The sequence below is a fragment of the Anopheles moucheti genome, chromosome 3 (genome assembly GCF_943734755.1).
Source record: "Anopheles moucheti chromosome 3, idAnoMoucSN_F20_07, whole genome shotgun sequence".
Lineage (NCBI taxonomy): Eukaryota > Metazoa > Arthropoda > Insecta > Diptera > Culicidae > Anopheles > Anopheles moucheti.
The window spans coordinates 92,144,395-92,168,170 of record NC_069141.1 but is presented as its reverse complement, the minus strand read 5'-3'; the positions used below and the strand labels follow the sequence as shown (position 1 = coordinate 92,168,170).

Sequence of the window (23,776 nt, the reverse complement as noted above, 5' to 3'; positions counted from 1 at the left end):
GTTTTGAGATGATGACGACAACGGTTCGGCAATGTCGAAGAGAGTTGTTGCACCACAATGCACCGCAATCCATGTCCACGACACCATCATGAAGTTGAGAGAAACGGTTAAAATGGGAAGAAAGATAAATGAACATAAATTAGGGATGTGGCATGCATGTTTAGTATTACTCGTAAAAGTATTGCTTGTAGTCACAATTGTAGATTGGAAATTAAATATATAAGAATATGCAATCGCTATAAACTCTAGTGTAATGTGCAAGTCAGTATGAGCAACTATTAAATTCAATTCCAATTAATCAATCAATTAATCAAACAATTAATTAAATATGTTCACATCCGACAGGCATGGCCAAAATCATGCTTTACACAAAAGGAAAGAATTCTGGTGTACCCATACATATCTCCAATGCATCTTGGCTCCTTGTGGACGACAAAAAAAACTATGGGATAGATATTAGACGTGACAAACAAACGAGGCATACATAGAGGCATACAACCGAGTTTATCTTCCCGTGACTTCAATGTACTACGTTGGGGAGTTATATGTATCTCAATCAAAATTAATATCCTGTGAAACTATCGATGTCCAAACATATTCGTCCTTCGCTCAACGACCAATGCCCAAATTCAAAAGAGTCGGCCACATTTGAAGGTAAGCCTTTTTTAACAAACCCAGAATACTCCCAACCACGTTTCATGATCGTATCGAAATACTGCGTAACCACAGTCCAGGCAGCTTGTTCATCACATCACCAATCACGTAAGACAATGTTTATATCTTCCCCCTGCTAGAAGATCCATGGACCCCATCCATCCCTGTGATCCAAGCATTCTAAGGGAATGTGGCCGATGATTGATGGGTGTTTTTTCAAGTGTTTCTTACTCGTGCTAACTGTCTACCGTTTCTAAACATGAGTAGAAAAACCTCAAACTCACCGGTGTGATCATCAACACGGACCACATGTCGTTGCATCGCCGGGTCGATTGCCGGAACGGTGATTGAGGATTTCATTACCGGTTTTTTTTCTTTTTGGAATGGTGAGCGGTATCGTCGAGGGGTAACGAGCAATATGAAACCATTTCCGGGCTGAAACTGGCTGCTTGCTAGGGGTGAATTTATTGTATCGGATCGGTGCGATGAAGTGTGGCTTAATTTGCTTTTGCCGATTACGGTTAGTGATACACCAATTTTGGCGTCTGCAAAACTTTGGACTGGAGGAACCCTTGGTTCTACCGTACCAATACCTGTCTAGTTCCAACATGTGCATCATAAATTGTATGCTCTTGAAATCGATTGATTAAAAAGCGATCATATGAATACATGTCCCTCATCCCGTAAAGCTAAGTGTAACGAATTTACCTTCAGCTAGTACAGCAGTGTTCCATGAACAGAATAAAATAAAACAATTTGAAGGAACGTAAATCCCACATTTCCATCACTACACCTTGGGCACGGGGGAAAAGTACATAGGCATCCATTGCTATCGAGAGTGGCATGGAAAATCTAACACCTTGAAGGCTTTCCCTAATCTCGACCGGGGTGTGAAAACATAAAAGCTTTTCCCTTCCACTTGCACTGGATCTTACAAACAGTACACCTTTTTCATTCGCCACCGTTTCCTCCTCTGGTAGCCTCCTTCATCATGTGTTCCCTTACACTTTTATTATTTGCTACCATTGCGGTGGCTTTCTGGTGGTCCCTCGATCCGGAATCAACGCGCCGAAAATTCATTCCAAAGTGAAATTCGGAAGTACCTCCTCAGCCCCCACCGTACTACCCTCTTGGCATGGGGTTCACGCCGGGGGAAAATATTATTTCAAAAAAGGCTGCCCCTACTCGTCGGTGGCCAGTGCACGGTGGTGTTTTGGACCGAGAGAAAGCAATTTAGATTAGATCGTTTTGTTAAAATTACATTAACAATTCGGACGGCTAGAGTTGGGGGAGAGTTTTAGCCGAGGAGAGGAGTGCCGAAAAAACCAAACAAGTGAAACTGAGTTTCTCCAGACGACTCTGAGGCGGTCCGGTACCGATATTACGACGCTTGGATGCTTGTAAATATATAAACAACGACGCGTGTAGTTACTCCATTTCCAGTCAAGTTCCACCACAGAGAGATGAAACGGAGAGGATGACAGGTGGAGGGCAGGAGGGGGATTTTCTTTCCGTATCCATGCTTTTCCCCGCATGATAAACCACAATGAGTCCCTCGAAACGTCCGAATGACCGAAGGCAGGAAGCTTTAAATGATTAGCTTAACAAGAGACGAAGAAAGGAAACAACGCTTCAACTGGAGCGATGGTGAGTATTTTCTTTATCTCCATTATTTCTGTTCTCCTCCCCCCCCCCCCCCCCCCCCCTCACACCTATCCCCCATTCTTTTTGCCCTCCCTAGGACGCGCAAGGCAAGAGATTGACCAACTCAACATAAACTAATTTACACCGTCATGGGTACGTGGATTTGCTTTACCAACTCACTTGCAACTGGCCTCTAGCCAGTTTTGTTGGATTCGGAGACTTAGCTAATAGGCGAATGTTGGACGCGTGTTGCATTAGTCATATCGGCATAAACTGCTTCCATTTTGTTGAGTTCCGTCGAACGAAATCAAACGCATTCACTGCAGCAGTAGCACCACCAACAGCTGTTGTGATGTTCGATGGCTGGGTCCGATTTTATGTATTCCCCCAAGATTGTTAAGGGAAAATTGTTGTTGCGAACAGCAAGACTCTCTACTTCTTCACGTAATTTTAATTCTTTTTGGAGCTCGTAACACACCCCGTTCCCAGTCGCGTTTTGTTGCCTCCGAATTCTTTCCCAGAGCATGCACAAATGCAATTTTTATGCGACACAAAGAAATGCGTTTCAATATTTGTCACACAGATTGCATTGGACAAAGTGCAATTTCCAGTGACAACGGTCCAAAGGCAGATACTTACGGGATTTCATCATGCTATTTTTAGCGGTTTCAATCTTGAGGGTGATCTTATTTTCCGCCTTGGTAGTCATCTTGCTTGTCGCCTTATTCCGAAGACAGGAGAGCTCGCAAAAGGGCTGAAAGAACTCGCTTCTTTGCACTGCACCGTTGTTCAACACCGAACTTCTCGCTCAACGCAACGCTTTATTTGCTTTTTGATTGGTTTCGCACTGCACAGCGAATTTTTCACCACACCAGTACTGGCAACAACGTTAAACTGGACTGGTCGGACTGTGTCAACAATTCACACCAAACATGAAACAAACGAACTGCGAACGGATACAAGAACGATCAGTAAATTGAACAAATCTAATTTAGCAGAAAATATCGCAATCACAAGTCCCTGTGTTTCTTTCGTTCCTGGGATTGGAAGGAGGCCGGATCGCAGGAACAGGCAAAGGATGGACACACTGTTACAGTTGCTAGATTGATTCTTCTTCGTAAGTAGCCCTTCTCAGCTGAAGGCCGGTATAAAATGAAAACAATTCTTGTCTCAACATCTTCACAGTCAGCCACCACCAAACCATCACCGGCCCACCAAAGATGGAGGGCGAGGATCAGAAACACGGAAACTGGAAACGATCGACGCTCTCGTTCTCGACCGTTTGTGTGCCAGCAACCGGTCGTCGTCCGGTCCAAAGATGGTGACAGTGAGGCTGATTTAGTGGTATCTTATCGTCCCTATTCCATCACCCTTGCCCTGTCCCATGGCTCATTCAATCCCTTTCCAGGTAGCTGTGAGAGTGTTTATGCGTCATTTGACAGTTTTACTAGCACATGCTGGGATTCACCGGTTCGCCACACACTCGATTCATGTTTCTCCTATTTAATCATCGGATGGATAATGTACCACCCGAGACACTGAAGTACTGCCTTCCACAATAAGTGATCCTCACGATCACGCACAAGTTCAACAACAAAAACCCCATCTGCTAGCTCGGGAGGATGCTGCTAAAGCACAATTTTTGACACAACACCCTACCTCACAATTCTTCCTGTGCCAAAAGGGCGCGATTTTAAACGTAACGACGCTACACATACGTACGATCAACCGCGAAAAACACAAATGCAACGCAGCCGACGAAGATCTTCTACGATCGCGATTTCTGTCGGGTCGGCGTCTACACCGTTCCAGCGGAGAAATTTAACAAAGCGGTTTACGCACTGTATGCTCGAAGTATACCGTGCTGCAAACAAACTTCACCAGGGATTAGCAACTCAGGCCACATCATTGATATTTTAAAAATATGTTCCGGCCATTTACACATCTGGTGTATGGTCCTTTTGCAATCACACTTTAATTAATGAGAGCCATGTTAGTGTTATTAACTATAGGTACAAACGACAAAGTATGGGAAAGATTAAGCATTTGCAACGAGTACCATTCAGGTTTCTCTTCCCTGCTCTTTATACGGCTTCGTAACGACCAGAAAGGCTCAGCTCGATCGTTCATTTCTGACGTCACCCCGCCGTTGTAAACGAGCCGACCGAATCCAAATTTAACGGCTCTCGTTGTTGGATAAAAAACAGTAACTTGACTATCATAGTAGCGCCTGGATCATGCGTTAATCTTGATAAACTTTATCCTCACAACGTGTAGCATTATTATGCAGATAGTCTGGGGGTTCGTCTTTAGAGAAATGATTTTGTAAAAAATAAAGATGCATAATTTAGCAAGCATTTGCCATTTCCCATGCGCATGAAATGAATCAAATACATATTTTAAATAGTATATCCATCTTTGCTCCCTGCTATCTGAGGCCAGTCCGGTGTTTTCCAGCCCTATCGCTCACAGTCTACACCTTCATTTATCATACATGCACGTCTTCGAACCCATTCCTGCCCGCTTCCTTCCGAACAAGACATCCATAGTGGTTCGTGGCCGCTGTTTTGGAACGAAATTGGATACACTCCAGGGCGCATTACTTACGCGATGCGTGGTGTATGTTTCTTCCCGCCAAAAAAGAGTGCCACACACTGCCGACATTTCGGAGCCCTGTGCATCCCTTCAATTATCGAGATGACGCGACCCCCCGCTGGTAGGTGGCACCCAGAGAATTTTAAACCACCGTATGACACGTTCCACGCGACCTTCGCAAGCACATTAGTAGCAACTGAAACGGAGGAGGACATCCGTTTAAAATAGCACGACATGCTCTTGCCCTTGTTCGGTAGCAGAGCGCAGAGACATCACCGACTAATCACGGCGTTGTGATCTCTTGCATTCCGGATCGGATACCCGCGTCCAGTGGTACGGCGCGTTTGGGGCCATGCGAAATGGCGATGATGATAAACGATGGAGGTTCAGATAGGAAGAAGGTCTAACGGCAGGTGGACGTCGGTGCAAGCAGGGCATGTTAATATTTGCTAGATTGCTGAGCCCTTGGTGCGTTTCGTTCGCTCGACAGAACACTCCACGGCATGGTCTGATGAATCATAACTGCTACTCCACTCGGCAAGAATATCTGCTTTTAGCAAAATAAGGCATTTACCTTCAATTTGATGAGTTTTTTTTAGCGAAACAAACAATCATTCCATTCACGTAGCGATTCATGCAAAGTATTGATTGGAACTGATTCGAAGATACTACCGTGGTCTTCAAGTACCGACCGTACAGTCATCAGGAACCAACTTTCCGACCTAACATCACATCAATCTTGAGCATGATTCCCACGTCAATCAATCGGGACAGGACGTTCTTATAGCTCATAAAAACCAGTCAAACTTTCAGCTTCTGGCCTAAAATCACCAACTTCAGGATTGATTTTTTCGCACGCAAAACTAATAAAAACTTACGGGAGGGTAGGCGAGGTACAACACGGTACGATAACTAAGACCTAACTTTTGCGCAGCCAACTTGTGGCACTTGGTGTGCCGTGTACCACGACAAGCTTCGTATAAATTGCTCCATAAACTCCTAACGCCCTCTTGTTGTTTGCATGCCGTGCAGCGAGGTGCTATCGATGCCAAACTATCTGCCTCGGGAGAGGTTAGTGTTGTTTATTACTCCTGCTTTGCTTTCCTTTTTTTTGCTCGCATTCGCCTGCACCGAACGGTTATTAAACAGCACCCGGCAACACAGCCACAGTTGCAATGGGTTGTATCCTTTTGGTGGGATAGCGAAGTAGCAATAGTTGTGCGGCTGCCAGGTGTCGAACGGTGTTCACATCAACCTCGTGACCTACCTACTCTAAAAGACCTACTAAGGTTCTCTGCACCGGAGAACGTTGTTCCCAATCTGTACTCGCAGTGTTTGCCACTGCGAGATGGTCGCTAGCTGCTTTTGACGGTTAGTTTATAGATCGTTACGTTTGCGGAAGGTTTGCTGTTCGGCCAGCAGCTCGGTGCAGAATATTCAGCAATATAGACCTACCAAACCCAAACCAGACACAGAATGGCCGTTTGGGGGAAAGTGAAAATAGCCAGTACCACCACCACGTAAGTATGAACAGACACCCTGCCACTTACCCTCCTTCGATACGATTACGTAATGACTGGCCGATCTTCGTCGCTTCGTCATAAAGCTCCAAAGCTCCGTTGGCGCGCACTCCAAGCAAAGCCGGTTCATTGTTCAGCGAGACGCTGACGGCGGCCCTGGGAAAACGGAAGAGTAAATTCAAGGACATCACCGACGAGCTCAATCAGCACATTAACAACGAGGAAAGGGAGGAATTGTACCAGCGGCCGCTGTTCAACGCGGACAAGATCCGTCGAATGATGGAACGCATTGTCGAAAAGCAGTTCGACGTGGACGAGGAGGAAATGCGCTACGTCTACAATCCGGCAAAAAACCTCAAGATGTGCCAGAACATTTCCAAGCAGATCAAGGATCGGTTGAAGACGATGAACTTTAAACGGTAAGGTTATTCGCTTTGTGTCCAGTGAGTAAGTGAGATGTAAGTTTTTCAATCTTATTTGGCAGACACCGTATCATCAGCATTGCAACGATAGTGGAAAAGCAGCAGCAGGGAATACACTACAAAATGAAGTATATCCTCGACCCAAAGCTGGACGATTATGTGCGTTTGTACCACGAAACGCCACACTTTTACATCATCGCAACGGTGTTGCTGGTACACAAGGACTAGAAAAGGACCTTTGAATGAAACAAGGTCCTTATTCCTAGAGGTTTTTTCGAGTGGAAGCCCAGCAGCTCAAGCGCGATCGTTCTAGGCGATCCGTTGTGCCTCCATCATCCTAGATGAGTGTCTAAATCTTGACTGAATAACGATCCTAGGTGACAGAAGTCATCCTCTACGCAAGGATCAGTTGCTATTGGACAGAATATAATATATATGCGTGTGAGCGTGTGTGTGTGTATGTGCCTATCAATATGTGTTCTAGTGTGCATTTATTTTAGCGTAGTATGTCATGTTACTAAACACGTGTCGTTGGATAAAAAACATCACTCCCTGTCACTGTCTACCAATGCGATCATTTTCCCTATCGATGGAAAATTATAACAAACCGTGCAATATAATAATTCCATAGTCTATGGATTAAGTAAACATGTAAGTGTGCACTTGCGATTTTCGACGATGGAACCCACCTTCTCTCATTGTGCGGCAATGCACTCTTCCAAAGCAGGACGTCGACCGAGCTAGATGTGCCGAAAGTGGAGATCAGCTTCGACACGCCGAACCGGGACCGTTTTCTACGGGACGACTTTCACAACAAGCGCGACTCATACGCGATTCTGGGTCGCGGCAGCTACGGAGTGGTTATCAAAGCGTCCTACCGGGACCGTCCGGTTGCGGTGAAAATCCTGGAGAAGCGAACACATCGCCACCGGTGTCGTTACGATTCTCTGCTGAACGAAGCTAACGCACTGAACCTTCGGCATGACAACATCGTAACGGTGCTGAAGATTGTGGCTGGTGCCCAGTACGGATTGGTGCTGATGGAGCGTTTCGATGGACACTGTTTGCAGCAATTGATTGGCCACCAACGCAACGATCCAATCGCGGTGCAACACAAACTGCTGTAAGTAGAGAACCCCGCTAACGTCGGCGGCATATGTGTAACTGACGCGCTGTCCCACGTTTGCCTGTTTGTCGTCGTGTTGTCATAGGATTCTGTGCGATATTATAAGTGGATTGTGTTTCTGCCATCGACACAATATCGTGCATCTGGATGTGAAGCCCCAGAATGTGATCGTAACGGTCAATACGACCGTCACTGCGGGTGCGTCCTGTCAACAGGTCCGAAAGTATCTCTGCAAGCTGTGCGATTTCGGTTCATCGATGATGCTCGATCCGTGGCAGCGAAACGAAACCCTAGTCAACCGTGGCACGATTCGGTACATGGCACCCGAGCTGTTGCGAGGCCAACACCGCACAAGGGGCGGTTTCACCGAGCGTGCCGATATCTATTCGTTCGGCGTCACAATGTGGCAGCTGGATGAGGAGCGTTTTCCGTACGAAGAAATAACCTGCAACGAGGTGATCGCGTATAATGTCGTCAAGAAAGGGCTGCGGCCGGATAGCATCACCAGTGCGGCGTTTGGTCGTCGTATGACCAACCTGCCGGCCGGGTTGCGCGATATTGGCTGTCTGCATGGAAGCCTCCGTGCACCGATATCCTTAACCGGTGGGTCGCATTTTAATGGTTGCCTAGAATCCGACGCCGTTGACGATGTGCTCAAGCGCCAGGGTATCCTTGTCGAGTATCGGTCTAAACGCAAGTGTAAAAAAACAAGCCAACTCGGTGCCCTTCGGACGGAGGCTGAATCGAGCGAACAGCAGCTCAACAGGGCAAAGATTAATGCCATCTTTTGTGATCACTTTAGCATTCCAAACAACAAACGGATACAGCTAAAACAGATGATACGTACATTGTATAGCAAGTGTTGGCTTAGTGACCCAGCTTCCCGCCCCGATGCAACCACCGTTCGTGCTACGATTCATCAGGCACTGGAAAAGATCATTCTTTGCAAGTGTGCGCAGTAAGATCTTAATTAGCTGCTTATACGTTTTTGTTTGTGTCGTCTTATTTTTTCAACTTTTCCGAAACCCGGAATAGCGGTTTATGTGCGTTAAATTAATAATTTAGGTAAATTATTAAAAATTTGTAATTGTGTAAAGCTCAGCTAGCGATTGTTTTATAAGCGAACATTTCTTATAAAGGGAACAGAGTTTTCAAATAAATCTAAGTGATTTTAGCATTAAGTCGTAAAATTATAGTGTTTTTGGAATTCTAATCGATACGAACATTTATTCCTTAAGAAGCGTCCAAAACCCCGGATCGCTCTCGCTTATCGCTCACGCATATTGCTTCTCGTAAGCAGATGAGCTGTGAAAAGGGTTATTTACGGCATCGTGCATCGTGACTGCAAAATCTTATCGCGTTAATCGAAAGCTACCGTTAAAAACTAGTAATGGAAAATACTAAATAATGGACGTGAGGTTCACGCTCGTTGATCGCTCAATCGTAGCACGCGTGCACTCATCATCAGCGTCAGAGTCGCCCCTCCAGGCTATCTGATTCCGAGATCTTTGCTTATCGCCGCAGGATTCATACGCTCTTTTCACGTGGCACCTTCGTGCTTTCTTCTGACCGTTACTATAGCATCTTCTGGTTTCTGTTTGACTAGAGTTTCCAATGAATTCTACACGCAACTGCTACTTCACCTGATAGTAACGTTAAAATGCACTTTAAATCTGAATCCGAATCATAACGCCTATTCTACTAATTATGCTAATGATCGATAAAGGTAAAGCAACACTAACAACTGGTGTGGCGCAGGTAAGGTCTTGGTTATGAGTCTCTGGAAGACGCTTGCCGATCATTCTGTCCATCAGTGAGGCTTATTGGTCCATCCGTCGCTCGGCCATTCCGCTCTCAGCTCTTTACATGCTCCGAGTGCAGTCGTTCTGTTTCTTGTTTAAGTATCTAAAAGACGGTCAAGACGCAACGCATTCGCGTTGTTTACAGAAGCCACATGATTCCCTTCTAGCATCGCTTACCATCATCTCGTCCTGGATGCGATCCGTAATTAACTTTCGCGCTTCCTCTTCGCTTACCGGCGACGAGCGTAACCGTTCCATAAGAGCGCTTAGGTCGATCGGATTACCGAAGTTGTATGTTAGTTTCTTGCCCATCCGGAGGTAGTATGGCGGTTCGTTGGGTAGTACATCGTCCATCCCGATGTGCCATATCGGAATGATGATGGGCAGGTCCGGTGATTCGTAAATTATTCGTCCAACGCCCCATTTGAACCTGCCGTGCATAGAAGGGAAAGAAATTAGTTAGTGCCACATTACTTTATACCCGTGGGTATGGTGCAATCGTCGTGCAGGTGATACATTTGTACGGATTCTCCTTGAACACTCACAGCCGTTTTGCAACTTACCTAAGATCTTCTTTGGTCATGTTGACCTTCCCCTCCGGGAACACATGCACCCAGTGCCCAAGTTTTAGCTTTTCGATGCACAGATCAACGGCTGGTTGATATACACCGGCACCTCGCACCACCGGTATGCACTTCCCATACATGAAGAACAGTGAGTGTGCCTTGCAGGTGAAACAAATGTCGTGCGCTGCCATTGACCATCGGATGACGTTCTTGTTGCAGACGTTTCGCAGCTTAAGCAAACCTACAAATCGGAAGCCGGGCCGGCGATGGGAATTGGAAAGAAAACGGAACAAAAAAAATCAATTATTCATTGCACGATACGATGCGGCCGCCGTAGTGGATGAACTGATGCGTGTGCCAGGGCATTGATTTGGTTGGTTGGTAATTACGGCTATCAAGTAGTCCTGCGCGTGCGTCCAGCGCGTGAGGGTTGAAAGTTGAGTCGGTCGGCCGAAAAGAAGTAGTAACAAACAATCATGTGTCAAAACGATCGAACGATGCAGGGAAGGATTCCGTCCCGATCGCCACCGTGCGTACAAAAAGGGCGTATGTTACTCGACTGCCACGGACCTCCAAGTCGGTATAATCTCATGCAAGGAATATCGCTAATACTACATTCCAAACTGTATGGGCTCTCTTTGGTACTCGTACCGATTTCGCTAGTATATCAATACTCACCCCAAATTCCTGGATCGTCGAAGCACGAATGATGGTTGGAGACGGTCAGCAGGGACTTTCCTTTGGGTCGATTCTCGAGCGCATTCTCCAGAACATCGATATTATGTACGCGAGCTTTGTTGAGCCAAACTAGAGCCGGAACGAGCGTGGAAAGAAAATTCCCCAAGGTGAAATTATATACATACGGTGGTCGGGTGATAGATGAGAGTGATTCGCATCGACGATTGCTCGCGTGCGGGCGGAAAAACAACATAACAGCACAGATAGTTCCCAAACCGAGGGCGAAACACGTTTTCACATAGCTAGAAATCGATCTTTCCGCGCCCTACCAAGCTGATCTCGCCCGCCATACATTGAAGGCAAACGAAGCAAATGCCACACCGTAGAGCGCAACAATGACGACCACCGCGTGGCAATGAAAAAGGCATTAAACAAGTGCAGCCCGCAACGCGGTCGACCTTGAACGCGTCTCGCTGCGTTGCGTCGCCTTATTATTTCGCACTGTGTGTGCTTTGTGTTGCTACGACGCATTCGACGCAAGTCCGCGATCCATCACCGATGCGCGGTCGGTATGCATTTCTTTATGCGTTCACACTGTAGACCAACCTCATTGTCCGATCGTAACGCAATCGCATGAGGAAGTGCTACCTTCTCCCTTGAACTATGTGCGGAAAGCGAGCAGAGAAAGGCCCCAGTAGTTGGTGCAATGACGATCGAGCGGCTTGCGATTGATAAATCGCGATCGGTGGCTTTACCGTTGGTCGAAAATGTAGTGCTCCCACCATGGTTCTCGTTTCCAAGCGAAAGGTGGCTTCATCATCTTCGGTTCGGTTGAGATTTCGGCAACCGGTGGTGTCGTTGTGCAACATCCAAACGCTCGGTTCGGTGTTCCGCCGATCGAGTGTTGCTCTAAACACGCTTATTTAAGTAGGTCAAACGCTTAGCAAGGCGCTACCTCTTGTCCATTGTTGCCATTTGACTGTCGTCACATATTGCCCGGTTTTGTCCGACGGACATTCGAAGCGTTCCAACAACAATTACATAATTGGTAGCCACACCGAAACGTTACACGCGTTGCGTGTGGTGCGCGCGCACATTCTTCACACACAACCATGCGAAAGTCCTTTTCATAGGAAGGAAATACGGGAACTATTGATACAGCATTCCCGGAGGCTGCACTATCGTCGAGGAACCACAGTCAAAAAATACGTACCAATGACGATTTTGGAGAAAAATCCAACCAACCCGATCACGCCCGTGCTGGCTATATGCCATAATCTATTCGGGCGTCTCAGCCTCGGGAATATCCAGTCGATGTTGTACGGGACATGTGGCTGCTGGACTGCTGCCCCATTCGGTGGTGGTGCTGCTGGCTTTAGGAGCAGATTAAACAGAAACGAACTCATGTTAGTGCGATACCGAATTTGCTGCCGATCGGAAGCTTCAACTGGACCGACCGATCCGCGATTGCAGACTGAGATCGGTTCCGAGCCGTGCCATCCGATAGGGTCGCGCGACTAACCTACCCGCTGGGTTCATTGTTACCTTCGAGTTCATGCTGTTGCCACTACACGCGTTCGGCAATCGCTCACTAGGAAGATGAGTCTGGCAGAGCGCTCCGATTGCTTTTACCGTCGCTAATTTAATTAAATGAACTTTCGTGACGTCTTCCCAGCACCTGCCCTTTGTACGCCCGGCCCCGCCAGCACAGTGATGGACTGTATTCGAAGGGAGCACCTCCAATGGACGATGCCGCTCAAACCTATCGAAACGGGTTCATCGACGGAGCTTCTTCGCGCATGTATTGCTTTGCGTGGTAGTGCGGGGTACAACGCGTGCACTGTACGTTAATGTTTACTATTTTTTCACAACACAGTTTCACAACACGGACTGTCCTTGCTAATCAATCGTACGCGGGCTCATGTGACGTTATGACGACCAGTTATGACTGCCAAGAACAGCTGCGTCCCATACCGCAGTTGCTGCCTACTGTTCTTTACGCACAATTCGCTTGTGGTCTCTTCTGCGAAATAACAGCAGCGGATCCACACGCTCGAGGTTCAGGCAAGTTGTGTACAGTTTGTTGCGTGGTGGGAAAAGAGATGTGATCTTCCAGCACTTCAGCTGTTTTGCTGCATCGCACACTCACGCAACACACGCACAATATCACACTCATACACATCAGCGTGTTTATTTCTGATTCAATAGGCCCATCCACCAAGCCTCCACCGCAATGTCATTTCGAATGACACTTTATGGAACGGGTTTACGTGAAACTTTAATTTTTCAACAGAAAATGACTTTACTAACAAGTTCTCACATGTTTTAAAATTATTAGTTTGTATGGCAAGTGTTGTAAACAATTTAATGTGTGATCGTGAACAACTTTTTATGCTCGTGGTTGAATATTAGGCATACAACTGTGAGACAATTTTTACTCGAACGTTTTTTTCTCGCACGCTTATCAGGCAATAAAACGCTAGATGAGTATGTGGGTTTCGACTCTACAGGATAGTAAGTGGCAGTTCTAGTATGGAAATATGTATGACAGCACATTATCTTACAGTTCAACGTTAACCTGCAAGTCAAAGCTCATTTGAAAATCTGGTTTAAAAATCCCTTTCATGAAGATGGAAAATCAAACCAGAGATCTTGCGGGACGTTTCTTTCAAGATGAATAAATAACGGAACTGTTTAGCTCGTTTTAATATTCGTTCGTTCGTTTCTCTGTTATCATCAATAATTTAAAAGGATTGTGAGGAGTCTTCCCCCGTGCCCATGCATCTTCTTTTTTTATCGTGCACCTTCTTCCCGGACTGGCGCGGCAAAATAACCACGATTGCACCACCATTCAATGTGTGCACGGGAGAGGAGTTACTCATATATTATATAACTAACATTAAATTGTACTTGCGTCACTTTCACTAATAGATGCTACCTCTGGTTGGTTGGTGATCTTCGCCCACGTTCTTCGCGCTCAACAGTAATTGTGGTAGTAGTAGTAATAGTAGTAGAGTTGTAGTATAGTAATAGCTCTGCTCGCTTCAATTTTGCATAGCCCCGGCTGGTGAGATAGTTGGCTCTGGCCAAGGGGCGCTAACATTATTAATCGGAATATATGTGTGTTGGAGGGTATGGGATTTAAGACGTTAGGGCACATCTTGTAATGTGTAGAGGGAGTGCGGGGAAGAAGGGTTTGTAGAAAGTTGTTGTTCTCTAAAGATGGTTCCTTTTGCATATAATTTGTATTGTTTGCCTTCGTTCTATCATCTATCTCACACACAAACGCGCTTTCGAAGCGCTGGTAGGTGAGATTTGCCTATAAAGGAATACAATTGTTCTTATGTATGTTTCTTTTTTCTCCAAAAATGAGTATGAATCTAACCTACAGTTGTATCAATTAGGCTCTTCTTCCTTCCATTCGAAATTTTTGAATAAATATCACTTTCTACCCATCCGTCTTTAATGAATCTGCGGAGACGTACTTCAAAACTCGGCTGCTCAATGCCACTCAAACATACGCACAAAAAACGAACGCAAATTTCTAAAAAAACCCTTATCAAACTCTGCCTTTAATTGACCATTTTACTCTCAATTGTTGTCGCGAGAGAGCGAATTACGATACCCAAATTGTGTTAGGACTCTTCACACGCGATTGATGCTAATACACTCAAGCAATAATAATAGCAGTTCCGCGAGTCCAGGATTCGCGCCTCCACAGTAATAAAGGAATGTGCGGTTGCGACAATCATATTGCGCGTCCGCTTTACACCGCATCGTGGAGATGCACATGGTTTTGCACAATAAATTATACGCAAACAAACAGGGTCTAAAACGCTAGCGCAAAAAGAATAGATACATACTAACATAACATGACATAACATAAAAAATGGTGCAAAATAAAACATACAAAACACACAAGCAATAATAACATATGGATAATAATAATAAAAATAATAGTTTAACAAAACACACACGCACACAAACACGCACGGACCGAAAAACACGGCAGCCCTTGCAATGTTGACGATTTTTGGGGCTTTTAAACGCAGGACTAATTCTTCGGTGATACGGTTATCAATTTATGTGGCGTAACCGGGGAAATCTGTAACGTAAGGATAGAAAGATTCATCTGTTAAGATTATTGCTCACTTGTTTCTACTCGTAGACGAGATCCGATCTCATACACATTACATACCCACAATGCGCGACCTCCGCTGCCGGGAAGCAGATCGTCTGGATCATCGTCATCGTCCAGCACGGCACGATCGAGTCCATGGTTCTGCTGATCGATAAATAGCAACGTGTCCTTACTGCATGTGTTTGCACCACGAATCAATGAAACTGCATCACCTGCATCGAGCACGCTCTTGTACGCGGTAAAGGACGACGGTCGATGGTGTATCAATTCGGACATATTCTCACGCCACAAAATGTCCTGGAACTGTTGGGAGGATGGGAGCGAAAAGCGACTACCGCCATTGGTAGCTGCCGATGCCAGACCCAGCTTTTGATCAACCGCCCGTTCGTGTTTATCTACGCGAGTTGGGTATTGTACCTTCGTTGGAACAACACCATCTTCGGTTATTTTAAAAGCTTGATCATATGGTTCCAACAGAACTTTTTTAGAAAACTGCTCTGTCGCTTCTTTGCTAATGTTGGATGATTTGTTCATGCTCGGTGTTTCCAAAGATTGTATAGTTGCTTCGTCAATACATTTCTGTAATTCTTTGGCTTCAGGAGCGACGATTTCTTCCTTTTCCGTTGGCACAACAACTGACGATGATAGTGAAGGTGATGAGGATTGTTGATCACTTTTAACCACATTGACGATTGGTTCTGCTGGAGCTTTTTCGTTCATTTTCCCAAGAGAATCTTTAACTTCAACCGCGCGAACGAATTCTTCATCCGATTCGGACTTCTCTTTGCGACTTTTCTCGTTCGTCGAAGATATCGACATAACATCCACAGTATCCTTTGCTTTTGATGATTCATTGGGCAATTTTCCAGATTCGGTATCCGGTGAAATACTGACAGCAGTTTCTGATGCGTTTCCGGGGGAAGTTGATGACGAGAAAGTCGGGGTTGTGGTTGTCTCTGTCGTCGTTATCGCCGTCGTCGATGGTGTGGTGATCACCACAGCTGTTGGTTGCGCTTTGTTCCGCTCTAACGTTGCAGTGGATGTTGCGTTTGTTGGTGGTGGGATAATGATTTTCGAGACCCAATGATCACCGGAACTGGAGCTAGAGCTGCCGGAACACTCACCCGACCCGTCCGAAGGAAGCTTTCGTCTTTGGTAAAACAATAGGTAAGCCTCGTTGTTGATAATTTCTTCGTCGATGCGATCGTTCGGCACTTGGGAGACACGCTGGTCATCGAAACGATACCACTGGCCATCGTATGGATTCTTGCAGGCGGCAGTATAGTGACCCGTCTCCAGTGTGTCTCCTTGGTGATAGCACACCGCGTACAGATCGTACCGGTTATCCATTGCAAGCTGACGACGACCGGTTCCTCCTCCACAACCTCCTCCCACTAGCATGGAATGTGTTTGTGTGGAATGGGCACTGCGCATGATTTTGCGCCACGGGCTCCAATTATCCGTATCGGCGAACCCCGTACCTTGCTGTCGCTCCAGCGAATGATGTTGTTGGTTTTGGGTGGAGGCGCTATTGGATGTTTGGGACGGGTGCGATGGTTGCTGGTGGGCAGCAGGATCACGCGCCAGATGAGGTGTCATATCGAAACCGTGCAGCGGAAATTTCACCAGGTTTGTTAGCTTGGCTGCCTGCGTACTGGCACGGAGTTGCTGTTGCCGGAAACGCTTAAGATGTATCACCATTATGTCAGGGAGCGACCATAGACCGAGCGTTTTTACCACTGGTAAGTACTCCTGACAGTGCGGGCACTTCCACGCATTATCTTGACCGAGCGTTTCCGCCTTGGTGTAATGCTCGAAGCACTGCTCGAGTGTTAGTGCCGAGCTAGCCGGAATTTTCTCCTTCATCTGGCTTACACTTTCGTGCTCCACGAATGGATCGCCTAAGTCGTTGAAAAATCGTTCCGGTTCTGTCCATTCCAGCAGGAGCTTTATGTGCGCTGGACCCGCATCCGTTGGTAACACTGAAAGAGCCAAATCGATCATTTCCGTAAATAGTGGATGTTCCACAGTGGCCTCCAGGTAGGTATCCGCATCGCAGGATGGGTCTTGCAAGCGCATGCGGAACAGATTTTGAGCCGGTGTTGCAAACGCGAATACCTCCGAACGTAAAATGCTCGACATCTCTTTTAACAGCAGCTTCTGTAGCTCGCTGTATGAAACGTCCCGGTTGACCACCAAACAGAACGGGGTACCGAAACGCTTCGCGTGTCCACCAAAGTCTCGCTTTCCGTTGCACAGACAGAGCACAATTTTTGTTCCGCTGGTTGTTTCCAGCCCAGCGCCAGCAGTGGGACATTCGATACAGTAAAGAGGATCATTTTCACGCACGGAGGACATTAGATGGGAATCACAAAACACGCGACTAAAACCCGACTCACAGATTTCGGTTAGTATCATCCGATCGAGCGATATTCCCGTGTCTGCATGCAACTGCTCGCGTAATGCCAGCACGGGCGAACCGTGCGGTATCCCCAGGCCCAGCTTAACCTGTTTCGGTTGCTGTGAGGAATAGATGACCTTAACCAACACGGGCTGTTGAGACAGTTGTGGGAGTGGCACCGACAGACAGTAGAATGGATCGAACGTGTTACTCTGCTTGCCGCATGTCGGACAGGACAGTGAAGAACGAAATTGGGCCTGGAAAACAGCCTGTACGAACGAGTTGTTACAGCGCACATAATTTGCTAGCGTTTCAGCGGCTATCACTTCATCGGAACGACCGTTGTTCTACAGCACGAGCCCGTGGAAAAGGAAAATAAATGAATTAAAGAATACGCTCGAATATAACAGGGCGGGAAGTGTCTTACTTTAATAGCTTTGTACTTTCGCTTCGTTGCCGTGTTCAAATCTTCGTGCACCTTGTCCAGCAGCCAGAATAGGAACTCTTGTGCGTCATGCTGAGTAGAACTTCTGAATTGACTTCCGTAGCGATCGACCACGGCCTAGAAGGCGAAAAAAATCTGGTGAAAAGGTGACCGTGACTAGAATGAAACTGGGCAGATGGACACTCCAACCGATCAACCGTAAAACTTGATCAACTTTCAAACGATTTCACCAAGTTTTAATAGACGAGCCATTTCAACGAGTGCTCATGAATGATTGACTCTTTTTCGAAGGATTGGTTATGAATTATACTAGAAGGAAAGTTCATTGTTAATAGTGCAATTTCTTACCTTAAAATTCGAGCTATAGTCCGGAGCATCTTTGCACGTCCACAATGACTTTAGCACCAAAGCCAGCTGCTCCGTTAATTCGCCCTTAGTACCGAACTTTTTGGCATTAATTTTGTTGCGTCGTTTTAAATCGGCCTACGGAAGGTGAAAAAAACAATTATTTATTGTGAATACGTTGTGAACCGCGGTCGCTTCAGTCGCTAGTTTACCTTGTAAAGATCTAACACGAAATACTGAGCCAGTATGTCCGTGTGACTGAGACACTGTAAGACGGCGTTCATGAAGCAAGTATTACCGTGGTTCCGCAATCCTATCACACCCGGCACGGTATCTGGTGGCCACACAAAATTTCCCGCCGGTCCATTACCTCCAGGTGCCGTACCACCATTGCCGGTCCGTGCCGATCCATTGAGCGTGGACGGTTGTGACGATTGTACCTTGTCGAATTTATGATTACCCTAGAAATTGAAGCTTTTTAGTTCATGTATGTTGGTTGGCGTGGTCATCAGGCACATGGGAATAGAGTGAATTGTTTCATCAACACCGCGCGATCGAAAGTTGCCACAAAGTGTGACCATCAAGAGGGGAGAGGATTAGTGGGAGCGTGGTTTGGCAAGATGAACGGCGCACGTGAACCACCTCCCTTTTGCATGATTGAATGATTGGGAGCAATCAGTGGAGAAGGTCAATTATATTTCAGCGAACCAGTGAACAGGCGGACGGGCACACTCTGTTGTTCACAGTTTGCCTCCTTGTTGGATCTATTGGGGTAGCATACCATCCTCACGTTCGGGTGTGATACGCAGGAGGCATTTTTCAGTAGGGGTAAGAGATGGTTCGGTGCTCGTCACACATTCACCCAGTAGCATCCCAGCATCGTCTAAAAAATAAAGAGAACTTGGTGCGTGTTTCGTTACTTACCACCGTGCGATTGACATAAGTCATCTGTTGTGCAATGCGATTGATAAACTTTTTCACTGATAATCGGCGGAAGATCTTTTTCTCACTTCCGCTACCATTGGTACCAGTTCCAGCGCCTCCTTCGGTTGTAGTCGACGATTTTTTCTGATTGCCGCTAGGCAACCTCGAATCACAGCGTGATTCGTCATCTTTCTCGCCAGTAGAAAGACCATTGCCATTGCCAACTGCTTTAACTGTCTGGTTACTTCCTCGCGAACCTTGAAATGGGTTGCGCGGCATTGAAAATGCTCGCTTTAGTTTGCTGCTTGCTCCACCGCCCGCGGTGACCCGGGCTGACGACGCGACATCCAGCGTATTATGTTTCTCCATGCTCCTTTGCTACACACTTCGAGCACACGCACGCACACACAAGAATGCTCGTTTTCCGCCTGCTATGCTCACCCTGTGGGACGTATCAGCCACAGTACGGTGTTGGCTTTCCGGTCAATCCCTTCTGATGGAGGATAGCGCACAAAACATACGGCAGGCACGTTTACAATCGGGCGATTGGCGACACCATGACCTCGCATAGCCCGTCATCCGTCGTGTTACGGGAAATATGAAAACATTTACTCGAGGTGCACGCTGGGTCAAATCACCCCCTGGCAGTAGTAGTACTGATAGTTGTTGACCACGGGAGTTGCAAATCAACCGTGCAAGAATCAGAAGCAAAAAAATTAGCACTCACACCAAGAAACACACGCGCGAAACCCAAACATTGGTGGAGGGGGACGAAAATGACTCAAGTGGCTTATTAATTCTTCACTCACACACACACACATACGCGCCAACACCCGCGCACACGCACGAAATTTCACGCCAAACTGCGCCCACCCCTTCCGGACACCTATGCTTTGTGCAACACACTCGTATTGCGAATCTCGCAGACTTCACACAAGACGGATTTGTACGGCACCTCCACCACGAAGACCGTCGGCATCAACATGTTAATTTAAACACCGTCTGGTATGCGATATCTAGCGTATGCATTGCTTACAAGCGAGCAACAATTACATATTGCTGCGAATCATCATTTCTAGCGTATGTCGTCACAATCCTATTCGTAATTTAGGTCCGCTTGCTGGTTGTTACCTTCACTGTTTCCGGATATAGCTTCCTGTTCTGTAGATCACGATTGCTTTCCTCCGTCCCGAGACCGATGTGTGCAGACCTAATGCATCTACTCTCCGGTTGGGTGGGAAAGTGAGGGCTGGAATTGGATGGAATGTTCCAGCTTTCTAGACGCGGTTCTGCACGCCGCCAGTTAACGCTGAACAAATCATCCCTTAAATACACACCGTCACTGTTCCTGTTGTCTTTTTCCCCCACGCACAATAGAAAGCTGTGATTTAGTCCTCAATAAAAGAATTTCTTTTCAAGCAGGGCATCGAAAACAATCAGCGCGTCGCCTTCCACGGCAAGATGATGCCACATGATACGCAGTGTTTCGTGGTTATAGGCTTTGGTAGAACTTTTCCAGCAGTTCTTTCACCATGCTTTTGCCAAAGAAACGTTTACTCTCCATCTAGTTGAATCGTTTTACATTCTATCACACGAGTTTATAGTTAAAAATTTAACATTTTTGCACTTTCTTGCTTTCGCCTGTTTTGTTGATGAGATGCCATCTCAATTTCACAAAACTGGAAAGAGACCAGGTTGGGCTGTCACGATAGACATTTTGCTACTGATATTTTAGAACAAGAAATGACAATTTGACAGTTCCAAATTGTATTCTTCGAACGATGCAAAAAAAAGTATAAATGCTTCATAAGCTAATTTTTAGTTACGGTGTATATTACTTCAAGATTTATTTCTTGCAAATCGAACATTTTCTATCGAGATGCAATTTTTATTGGTTTGTTGTCAAACGTGACGTCCAAAATGACTGCTTTGTTACAGAAGTTGTATACAGGGTGTATTGCAGAGCTACGAGCTTTTAGAACATTGCTGCACAAGTTTGGTTCGTTCACAAAATGTCCCAAATGAACCCAATGGGACAACATTTGCATATCTGCAACAATCGCAAATCGTTGATGAACTAAAACAAACAATAATAACTAGGCGGCAATTCGCAGGAATCCTATGCTTGACCGACAGTCATTAGGACGGAAAAGTTAGGCATACTGGCACAGAAATCAGAAGGAAGTTTATTGAGATGGAGTTGGATTATTGATTGATCCGCCGGTGAGTGTATCAAAAGACTTCAACGGCAGACTTACTCCAGCAGAACACGCTGAATATGGTAAGAAAAAGGAAAATATACACAATAGAGAGTTCAACGAACGGAAGAATATATGCATTTTGCTTATCTAACTGCTGCCTACCAGCATCCGTGTCATGTCTTTTTTTGCAATTGCATGCCAGCTTTTTTAGGCTGTCATACAGAATAAACCAAAACAACCGCTGACCGGGCGTGATCCTCCAGAGAGAGTCGCGCACGTTTTTCCCCAGTTTTTGGCATTCGTTGTCTCCCCGCGGCAGCATCACTCCGAGATGGCTGATAATTCACACGGTGCACACATGCAGATAGCGTTTGGCTGGGGACGGCTATCTTTATCTCGCACGATGGTGGCGCGCGGAGTAAGATATCGTACCGGAGATTCGGGCGTATGTTTGTGGAAAGCTACGATAAAATCCCTCCCTATGTCCATACCACCGGCAATGTAAGCATTGGATCCAGGCGAGACATGCTTCAGTGTGCAATATCAAGTCCCTAGACCCGGACATGGCAGTGCTTCTGCGTGAAGTGTTCAAGTACAACACCAACTTCAAGCGTCTTTCAATAGTTTAAGTTATATCGGCACATAAATAAAACACGTGTGTTATGCGAGTCTCACGAGTTCCTCCAGATGGAGGTTATGGATGGGTTGTTGTGGCCGGTTGTGCACTAGTGAATGTATGCACGGAAAATAGTTAAGTTAACGCTCTGCATTTCAACTATTGAACGTTTGGCTTATTTTTACCATTCACAGGTATTTAATCAATCCTTAGTGTCGGTATTCGGTCTCATGTTTGCCGATTACCTCGCAGGCCTGGGAGAGCACGCCTTTGGAGCCGCGCTGGTGATGAACGTATGCAATATTTCGCTCAACTTTTCCGGCCTAATCACCGGCCCCATCATCAAGCAGTTCAAACCAAGAAAGGCCGCAATTTTGGGTAGTGTTCTAACGGGAAGTGCGCTCACTTTATGCTCGTGCAGTACTAAACTGTGGCAGATTTTGCTTTCGTACAGTGTAACCTTTGGGTTTGGCCTTGGGTTGATACAGTCATCTACATTCGTAGCTCTCAATTCTTTCTTTCGCAATCGGAAGGGTCGTGCGGTGGGCTTTGCACTAGCAGGCACAGGAGTCGGTCAGATTTTGATGCCATTGCTAGTACAATATCTTTTAAGTAACTTTAATTTTAGGGACACAACTCTCATCATCGGTGGACTAGCTTTTAATGGGGTGAGATGATGCAAGTTTTTAGGCCACTGTGATGGAGTAACTGTACGGCTGTGTATTGTATTGCAGGTGGTAGGTGCCTGCTTGCTCCAACCGGTAGAATGGCACATGAAGGACCGTCTGTCGGAAGAAGATCGAGAAAGCCAACCTCTGTTAGCCATTGATAAATCAACTCAACAGTCTAATGCATCTTCCTGTACAAAACCGTCTTGTGGCTGGGCGAAGTTAGCTGCCTTGATGGATTTTGCGATCCTCAAACAAGTGTCTTTTTTGAACTTGATCGTTGGACTAGGACTTGCATATACAGCGTCAACTAGTTTTTCCTTATTTTTCCCTTACTTTCTGCAGGTATGTTAGGCGCAGAGCCTCCAAAACCCATCCAGTGAATTGCTAACATAGTTTATTTTACTATTTTTCTGCTAGAAATCCGCCAATCTAACTATGCTTGAAGCGGCCAATTGCATGTCCGTCCTTTCCACGACTGATCTTATAACGAGGATAACTGTTCCAGCGTTTGTTGACAAAATGCAGTTTTCGCATCGCACCACCTTCCTGATGGCGGGTATCTGTCTGGTAGTAGCTCGATCCGTCATGGCCGAGATGCGCTCTTTGATACCGCTTATGATCACATCAGCTTTTTACGGTATCTTCCGATCAATCACGATCGTGAACCAGAACCTGACGGTAGCGGAATATTGCAGCGAACGGCGAATCGAAAAAATGCTCCCGAACGCGCTTGGCTTTAATATGGTTACAAAGGGCATCCTGGTGATGAGTCTTGGACAAATACTTGGCTGGTTTGCAGACTTTACTGGTAGTTATTCGTTAAACTTGCACGCCCAGAATCTTCTGCTCGTCACGACCTGTGTTCTTTGGTTGTGTGAAATGTACTTTAAAGATGATACATAATGGCTCTAAGTTTTAAGACAGTCGTAGCTGTAAATGGCAGATAATCAGACCAAAATATAAGTTTATCTTCAAAAAATTGATGATGTTTTGAATATTTTTAACCCGAGTTCAAAAAAGGTATC

At 46.1% G+C, this 23,776-nt stretch overlaps 5 protein-coding genes across 6 annotated transcripts; 3 read left to right on the top strand and 2 right to left on the bottom strand.

Annotated features, from left to right (window-relative positions):
- Positions 1 to 6,182: 6,182 nt before the first annotated feature.
- On the top strand, positions 6,183 to 7,063 carry LOC128304903 (uncharacterized). Its single transcript, XM_053042147.1, has 3 exons — positions 6,183 to 6,413; positions 6,500 to 6,832; positions 6,898 to 7,063. Exons 1-3 carry the CDS (start codon positions 6,370 to 6,372, stop codon positions 7,061 to 7,063), a joined length of 543 nt encoding a protein of 180 aa, XP_052898107.1. The 5' UTR covers positions 6,183 to 6,369.
- A 235-nt stretch (positions 7,064 to 7,298) lies between these two features.
- LOC128305571 (proto-oncogene serine/threonine-protein kinase mos) lies at positions 7,299 to 8,923 on the top strand. The gene is made up of 3 exons (XM_053043080.1): positions 7,299 to 7,486; positions 7,563 to 7,958; positions 8,047 to 8,923. Coding segments are annotated over exons 1-3 (1,275 nt in total). The 5' UTR covers positions 7,299 to 7,484.
- A 113-nt stretch (positions 8,924 to 9,036) lies between these two features.
- LOC128302251 (tafazzin) lies at positions 9,037 to 12,721 on the bottom strand. 2 transcript variants are annotated; one of them, XM_053039032.1, is made up of 6 exons: positions 12,553 to 12,721; positions 12,221 to 12,380; positions 11,008 to 11,136; positions 10,327 to 10,570; positions 9,941 to 10,193; positions 9,037 to 9,866 (listed from the first exon to the last, which is right to left on the bottom strand). In XM_053039032.1, exons 1-6 carry the CDS (start codon positions 12,562 to 12,564, stop codon positions 9,816 to 9,818), a joined length of 849 nt encoding a protein of 282 aa, XP_052894992.1. In that variant the 5' UTR covers positions 12,565 to 12,721; the 3' UTR covers positions 9,037 to 9,815. The 2 variants fall into 2 exon arrangements, with proteins under 2 accessions (XP_052894992.1, XP_052894991.1); XM_053039031.1 differs by lacking the exon at positions 12,553 to 12,721 and adding an exon at positions 10,719 to 10,733 and having other exon boundaries at positions 9,140 to 9,866; positions 12,221 to 12,413.
- A 989-nt stretch (positions 12,722 to 13,710) lies between these two features.
- LOC128302579 (ubiquitin carboxyl-terminal hydrolase 31) lies at positions 13,711 to 20,881 on the bottom strand. Its single transcript, XM_053039429.1, has 6 exons — positions 19,264 to 20,881; positions 18,552 to 18,800; positions 18,343 to 18,477; positions 17,977 to 18,111; positions 15,206 to 17,896; positions 13,711 to 15,112 (listed from the first exon to the last, which is right to left on the bottom strand). The coding sequence occupies exons 1-6, from the start codon at positions 19,630 to 19,632 to the stop codon at positions 15,062 to 15,064; spliced, it is 3,630 nt and encodes a 1,209-aa protein (XP_052895389.1). The 5' UTR covers positions 19,633 to 20,881; the 3' UTR covers positions 13,711 to 15,061.
- A 1,245-nt stretch (positions 20,882 to 22,126) lies between these two features.
- Positions 22,127 to 23,654, top strand: LOC128303134 (monocarboxylate transporter 12). The gene is made up of 4 exons (XM_053039991.1): positions 22,127 to 22,198; positions 22,275 to 22,748; positions 22,815 to 23,093; positions 23,169 to 23,654. Exons 1-4 carry the CDS (start codon positions 22,127 to 22,129, stop codon positions 23,652 to 23,654), a joined length of 1,311 nt encoding a protein of 436 aa, XP_052895951.1.
- Positions 23,655 to 23,776: the final 122 nt, after the last annotated feature.